The sequence below is a fragment of the Lathyrus oleraceus genome, chromosome 6 (assembly GCF_024323335.1).
Source record: "Lathyrus oleraceus cultivar Zhongwan6 chromosome 6, CAAS_Psat_ZW6_1.0, whole genome shotgun sequence".
Lineage (NCBI taxonomy): Eukaryota > Viridiplantae > Streptophyta > Magnoliopsida > Fabales > Fabaceae > Lathyrus > Lathyrus oleraceus.
The window spans coordinates 41,329,344-41,337,100 of record NC_066584.1 but is presented as its reverse complement, the minus strand read 5'-3'; the positions used below and the strand labels follow the sequence as shown (position 1 = coordinate 41,337,100).

The window sequence follows — 7,757 nt, the reverse complement described above, 5'->3', positions numbered from 1 at the left end:
TGTATTATATATGTTCTAGTTATTAATTAATATTGATGATTATCTTTGTTTTTAATACTTGTTATAACCTAGCTCATTATAATTTGTTATAATGGTCTTGAATTGAAATTGAGAAATATTTTTCATAATTAGGTCAAAGATTTCCATCCTATAGATACTAAAACTTTAGAGATGAATTTAAGTTTAGCATTCACACATATTATCTAAACTTAATTTTATCGTATTGGTTAACCGAACGAGAGATCATCTGATAAACAATATGATTGATTTCATGCCGCTGTTTATACATAAATAATATATGTAGAACGATAGATGATAATAGTAACTTATGATTGATCACGAGAATCCATAAGGATAGGATAATGAGCTCAAACCCCAACAATCTTATTTTATGTATTAACCTTATCTTCATTTGCCCGTTATTTCAATTTAGTTCAATAAACAAACAACTTTTTCAATTATTTCTCTTAAAATCATAAAAATTACTAACGACTTTGATATCACATTAGTCTCTATAGTCTCTATGCATATGATATAAAAAAAATACTTAATTTTATTCTACTAACAATTAGTGGCTACATTTCTTTCTCTTTATGGTCTAATTTGATAAGATCCCTCAATCTAATTCATAGTCGTTGTTGTTGGTAAATTAGAGATGGTAGATCTAGGTCTTTTTGAAATGAAAATTGGAATGATAACATGATTATTGATTATTGGAATTCTTATGAATACGTATGATTAAGACTTCTTTTGCCAAGGTTTGTGATTTTATTCACAAAGATTTTGGTATTTTTCTGATTATAATATCATTATCCCACATCTAATAAAGACAACATAGTTTGGAATCATTTTATCTCTAGAGAGATCTTTTTTAAAGATGTTTTTTGTTGTTAATGTTACTCCTAATCAATGCATTGTCTACTAAGGACAATCTCGGAAAGAGGAGTTTCACTATGGTACTCTATTTTAGCTATTGCATAATGCTTTTGAATACATTTATCATTTCATTTTAGGATGATATTTTGTTTTGCATATTTAAAATTGGACCTTAGTTTTGTTTGATGTGTCAAAGTAGTCTCGCTATTGAGTTCAACAAAATAAAATGAGATATTTTCTTATCCATAAATTTTTTTTAAAAATATATGCATTTTTGTATTCAAGAATTTATAATTATCAAAAAAATTGAAGCTACATATCATACTAGCCCCTCCTAATAATTCCACTAGTGCTAGTATATATAGTGACTTTAAAAGCTATTTCGTGTGGAGGTTTAACTAATTATCTTAGTGTCTAGTGTCATTAAGATTGGTCATGACAAACAATAGTTTAACATTAGGATTGAATTCAGTTATATGCTTGTTCATCAAGCTTTTTTTTTTAATTCAAAGATTGTCCCTTAGACGCTTCAAATTAGATGGTTTAATTGCTTTTATTTAATTAACAACTTTTGAATTAAGATCTCCAATATATACGGGAATGAGACTTGTGCAAGCTAATACTATTTTTGGTTATGATGATTTTATTTGGTAGATAATTTACTAAATTGTATTGAAAAGGTTTTCTTTAGGGACATATTTAAATTACCCTCTTTCAAATTCTATTAGGTTTTTTTGTGTGAAATGCATTCGTTTTTTCTTTAGGTTTTAGTTTAATCATTTTAAGATGCTTGTTTTTGCTTTCAATTTTTAGTATTTTATTTTAAAGTTTTGTTTTATGTGATTTGGGATATGGAATAAATATTTCCTCACATATTGTCTCTTAATTGTGCAATTTTAATAGCCATTATTCTTTTTTCTATTATAATATATTAAAATTGAGCATAATACTATACAACATTTTTTAAAATACAATATTCTAAATATTTCTATTATTTATTTATAAAAAAATTGTAATGTTTTATTTATAAGTCTCTTTTAATTAAAACACTTCTATTTTCATATTCATTACTTATCTATTTTTATTTTTCTAATTAAAAATTATATGTATTTATGAATTTATTTATGTTGCTTCTCCATTTCATATATAATATTATATACTTATATAAATTGTACATCCACAATATATTCGAAACATATATTATTATAAATTTACAAATTATATATCTATCGTACATCAAAATTTAAAATACTAAAATTTCATTCTGATTTCTATTCGGCACATTAACTTTTTATATAAAAAGATTTAATAAATTTTAAATAATTCGATAAAAAATTATGAGAGTTGATTCAGTTCTTACGAAAATTAAACCAATCAATTTTCAAATAATTCAATAAAAAATAATGAGAATTAATTTAATCCCTATAAAATTATAAATATTTTTTGTCTCTTAATAAAAAAATAACATTGTCACTACTTGAATCACTTTAAAAAAAGAGATAGTTGATTTCGTAAGAACAGACAATTTATTTTATTTTTCTTATATTAATCATTATCTTTATTTATTTTTTGTATTTACCTTTTTTTTATCTCTATCAATATTTCTAAAAAAATATATTATATAATATTTTACTTTATAAAATATTGTGTATAAAATAGTTTTATAAAAAAAATCATTTGTATGTATCAGTTTTAAAATCATAATAACAACGAAAAATACCACATTATAATTTTTAAAATAAAATGGTAAAAAAATATTTTTAAATAGACAAACAAATACTTCAATATTCTTTTAAAAATATAACTCTTAATTATAAATGCGGTTATATGTTATAAAATTTAACTTTAAATACTAAATTCATTACTTTTGCTAAAATAATTATGAAAGAATTTTTTAAAATTTAACTTTTAATTTTTAAATAGACAAACAAATACTTCACATTGTTTCTAATATATTATTTTGAATTATGATTGCAAATATATATTACTAGATTAAATCATAAATATTTATAATTCACTATATAAAATTATTATATAATGTATTGTTAAATTATAAAAACTAAAATCGAAGGGAGAAATTCAATTGTATTAAATTAATTGTAAATGTGAAAAATAATAAATTAATATCTAAATTTTATAATATTATTTTTAAAAAAAACTCATCTCAATTTGTGTAATAATAACACAATGTTCTGGTCCTCTCTAAATATTTCCATATTTAATCCCATAAATATTATGATTCTGCAATTCGGATACTTTCCAAAGTATTAAAGTTGTCTCCAACTTGGAACTGAAGATAAATATTGTACCATCACGATACTTGAGACACTACAAAATTAAAGAAAGAAAACAAAAGTTGGGAAAGATTTGGTAGACCCCATTATTGCTTAAGAAGTGAAATATTAGAATACCAAACTTTATAACTTAAAAATAGGAAAAATAGAAATTACACGATCACATTAACTTTAAAATAGAAGTAGAATTAAACCATGTAAAATTACTCAAACACACTTATGTGTGAAGTTTCTAAAGGTTTTTCCTTACCATATACATTTGAATGATTTTGTACTTTATTACTTCTAGAACTTACATAAGGATCCATACTTTGCTTCCTAGAGTAATAAAAGAATCTAAATTTTTTAACATAAATAAGGGTTGTAAACAATCAAGTATAATTCATTCCAATACTTACAATATTCAATTCAACTCATTGTTTTTTAACTAATCAATGGCCACTTCAACATTTCTGTCCCTAACATGCACTCCTCAAAGCATGTTGCATTCCAAACATAAGTCACACACACAATCCTCAACCATGTCATTGTTGTCACCTCAATTAGGTAAAAAATGCTTCTATAACCCTCTAAGACACAATGTGTCTTCTCCATTTCAAGTGAAACCTAAGAGAATTCATGTTGGTGGCTTGGTGAAGGCATCAATGAATAGCAAGGATGTGCATGTGCTAAGCAAGGAGCATCTTGCTGTTTCTTTGGCCAAATATATTTCTGACCTCTCCGAGAAATATATCCGAGAGAAGGGACGTTTCACCGTTGTTCTGTCTCCGGGACCCGTCAAATATCTCAGGTATCATTTCTTCTTTTTATCTTTTTTATATTACTGCATAAAATACTTTTTACATCGGTTGAAATAGATCTTTTACATCGGTTGGCCTTGGTAAATCTGTCACATTTCACATCGGTTGGCCTAGGTAAATCTGTCACATTTCACATTGGACGACTGACCGAGGTGAAAAATATTTTATCACCTCGATCAGTTATCAGTATTACATGAAAATCTAGAGTCGGGAAATTTTACCAACGAATTTCTCCTTGATGTTACAATATTAGGAAGCTGGTGGAACCTCCCTATTGTGACACTATTGATTGGGCTAAGTGGCATGTATTTTTGGTGGATGAGAGAGTGGTGCCAAAGACTAATGTTGATAGCAACTACAAACTTGCTTATGATGGATTCATCTCCAAGGTATACATATACATATATTATATACTAAACTCGAGACTCGAGACCTCACAGTTACTTGTGTGTGAGTTTCAGGTAGTTATTATTATCAGTGTCTAACGATTATAAGAACTGATTCATATTGTATTTTTTTGGAAGGTACCGATTCCGCCACTAAATGTGAGCACAATTGATGATTCCTTACCAGCTGATGGAGCAGCAGATGTTTATGAAACAACACTAAGACGTTTAGTGACAAGCAATGTGATATCAACATCATCACTAACTGGATTCCCAAAATTTGATCTTTTGCTATTAGATATGGGACCTGATGGACACATAGCCTCTCTTTTTCCAGGCTACCCTGCACTGAATGAAACTAATAAATGGGTTACATATCTTACGAATGCGCCTAAACCGCCGCCGGAGAGGATCACTTTTACATTGCCAGTGATTAATGCTACTTCAAATATTGCTATGGTTGTGACCGGTGCTGGTAAAGCTGATGCTGTTTATTCTGCTCTTGAGAAAGCTCCTAATGCTGATAAGCTTCCTATTCAAAAGGTGAATCCCGAAGGAGATGTGAAATGGTTCTTGGACAAGGGTGCTGCTTCGAGGCTCTATAGATAGATAGGGTCGAGTTATTTCGACACAACATCACTCACTCACGCTAACTTTCTCTTTTCAACATTTTCTATATTATCGAGTAAAATACCGACAACACAGAGAAATTGAAAAGAGAATGTTAACGTGAGTGTTGCAACATTTTATATATATTTATATTGCTGCTTCATGGTTTAAATTATCTAAGTTTTATTTTCAATATGATGTAATACTATTGTCTTGTTTGTCTTGTTTACAAGACAAAAACAGAAGCTTAGAATAATTGGTTTTCTTTTTGAATGTAAATGGATACTTCTGAAGTATCCTAAAAAGTGTGTGTGCTTTTAAGGAGCAAAAATGTATTGTTGATTGCAATAATAATATTTATTTACTTAATATTATATACTATTGCACTATTTGTTCGCTTTCTTTTACTTTTCATAGAGAAGGATGATTAAATATTAGATTAGTTTGAGTTTCTTATGACTTGGGTGAGGTTTTACTTCCCTAATTCTATCTTGTATATGTTCTGAGAACTTTGTAGGTATAATGGTGCATAAGGGAGAAAGCGAGAGGGTTTAGATGACCCACCCTTGTGCGAGATAATAGTTTTTAATGGGCTTTTTAGATGATCACACACATGGGTCAAAGTAATTCTCGACTTCATCATTCTTATTGAGTCAATTTAACCCATCATCGATTTTTGTTGTCGTATTGAAAGTCAGACGATTTTTTATTTTGTTGATCATATTGAGGATTGAGAATTATTTTATTATGAAGATGAAGATAAATGATGTAATGTTGGTGAGATTTCCAAAATATTTATTTGAGGAAGGATAATAATTAAATTCATTTAATGGAATTCATTGATCACAATTTATTTTAAATGGAGTGGTTTGCACTTTAATTACAAATCTAAAATAAATTACTAAAATAATTCCAAGAGTTGCACTTGTCCAAATTCGAACACATGACATTTAAAATAACATATAAATTCCAAAGTTGTGATCCATGAACTCCATTATATGGATTTAATCATTGTTATTCCTCAAATAAATATTTTGGAAATCTCACCGACATATAATAGCTCGCCCATTAACTTTACTGACATGGTCTTGCCGGTCAATTTTATTGGTTTGGGCAACTTTGTTTTTGATGGCTTCCTATTTTAGGAAAGTTGGTTACATATTTGATTTAGAGATGTGATTTTGAAAATTTGATAAGTTATTGATTTTTTATGTGTTTTATTTTGACTTATTCCTCGGTGGGGTTGGGTATTCTAGGAGGGCACTCTAATATTTCGTAGGGAGAAAATATATCCTGAAGGGATCACTAAAAAATACCTCGTAAGGAGCAATGCTACCTCGTAGGGTTTAAGAAATAATATCTTGTTGGGAGTCCTTCACAGGGAGCAATGATATCCCATAAAGTTCAAGCAATAATACCACGTAGGGAGCAATGACACCTCACAGAGTTCAAGAAATAATACCATGTAGAGAGCAATGATAACTCGTAGGATTCAAACAATAATACCCCTTAGAGAGCCATATGTAGGGAAAAATGACAGCCTATAGGGATCAAGCAATAATTCCCCATGTGTTTCAAGCAATAATAACTTGCAAAACGTGATGATGTTGTCGAGTCCTGTGCCCGATTCATAGCCCTTTTGAGATAATTTTATTTGACTTTTTTCCTCATTTATAGGTGACTCATTAGCTTTTGAATTTCGCACAACAACTTGGCTATCAAGATTTGCTTGTGTGGTGCTAAGTCAAAAAAAAATTGGAAAACTTACTGTAGGTACGTTTTGACTTGCTTGATCGAGAACCTTTAGTTAAAATACTACCCTAACTTTTTCAAGACTTAGTTAGTATCTCGAATTTTCTTAAGTTGGCCTCCAAAGCTGAGGTGGTGACAAATGCTCCAACCAACATATGACTAAATTTTGATCACCGAATACATATTGGAAACCTAGGGTTATTATTGTAGTAAAGGAAATAATAAGCTTTAAGATGAAATTATTGGTTGATAACTTCAAAATTTTATCAGATATAGCAATTGGCTTGACAAGTTTGTCATCTTTTTTCTCATGGTCCTCTTTTGCCACCCTCTTCACCATCGTTATAATCGACAATAGCGTCATCATTATCGCTACAAGTGGTAGTTTCATTAGGATTGCAATTAAGGCTTGGATCAATTTTACCATGCATCACGATGGATGTCAAATATACTTGTATATAGTACATCGTATGTAACCGCAGTGGTGTAGAATCAGTGAAGCCTCAATTTTATGTGATTTGTCAATTCATTGGTCTTGATGGAACACAATCCCCTCTTGCGGTGCAAATAGCAAGTGCAATATTATCGTATCCAAAGATATTGGTGGTGTTTAAATACATATTCAACAGTTTCTATGATTCTAAGTAAGAGTTTATAGTTGTTTAGTTGCAGAAAAGTAAATGATATAAAATAAATCGAGATTTCGGTGTTAACAGTGAGAAAACTTGTTAGGGGTAGATTACGTCATCATTTATTCTCATGTATAATCATTAGTTAATAATATGTTCTTCTACTCAACTATTAGTATTAACGCATATTGTTGTCATTGTATCTCATGTTTGACTCAATAATGTGATATTAGTTGAATTACTAATAGGCGATGTCTCGTAATATTAAATACAACAGCGTTAAGTTTCAATAGTGATATAAAGATATTGATTATCAATTAACAATATTCTCTGGATATTAAATTTAGCCCTATGTCTAGGCATTAACATCCAATAGATGGATACTTGGATCTAGTAATGACCAACATCATT

The 7,757-nt window shown here is 28.9% G+C and overlaps 1 protein-coding gene across 1 annotated transcript; it reads left to right on the top strand.

Moving 5' to 3' along the window:
* The first annotated feature begins 3,542 nt into the window (after nucleotides 1-3,542).
* LOC127098626 (probable 6-phosphogluconolactonase 4, chloroplastic) lies at nucleotides 3,543-5,339 on the top strand. The gene is made up of 3 exons (XM_051037267.1): nucleotides 3,543-3,960; nucleotides 4,224-4,359; nucleotides 4,495-5,339. The coding sequence occupies exons 1-3, from the start codon at nucleotides 3,605-3,607 to the stop codon at nucleotides 4,963-4,965; spliced, it is 963 nt and encodes a 320-aa protein (XP_050893224.1). The 5' UTR covers nucleotides 3,543-3,604; the 3' UTR covers nucleotides 4,966-5,339.
* The last annotated feature ends 2,418 nt before the right edge of the window (nucleotides 5,340-7,757 follow it).

Coding starts and splice junctions, on each gene's coding strand:
- LOC127098626 (XM_051037267.1), top strand. CDS start 3,605: ATGGCCACTTCAACATTTCTGTCCCTAACATGCACTCCTCAAAGCATG. Junction 3,961..4,223: donor GGACCCGTCAAATATCTCAG/GTATCATTTCTT, acceptor TTACAATATTAG/GAAGCTGGTGGAACCTCCCT. Junction 4,360..4,494: donor ATGATGGATTCATCTCCAAG/GTATACATATAC, acceptor TTTTTTTGGAAG/GTACCGATTCCGCCACTAAA.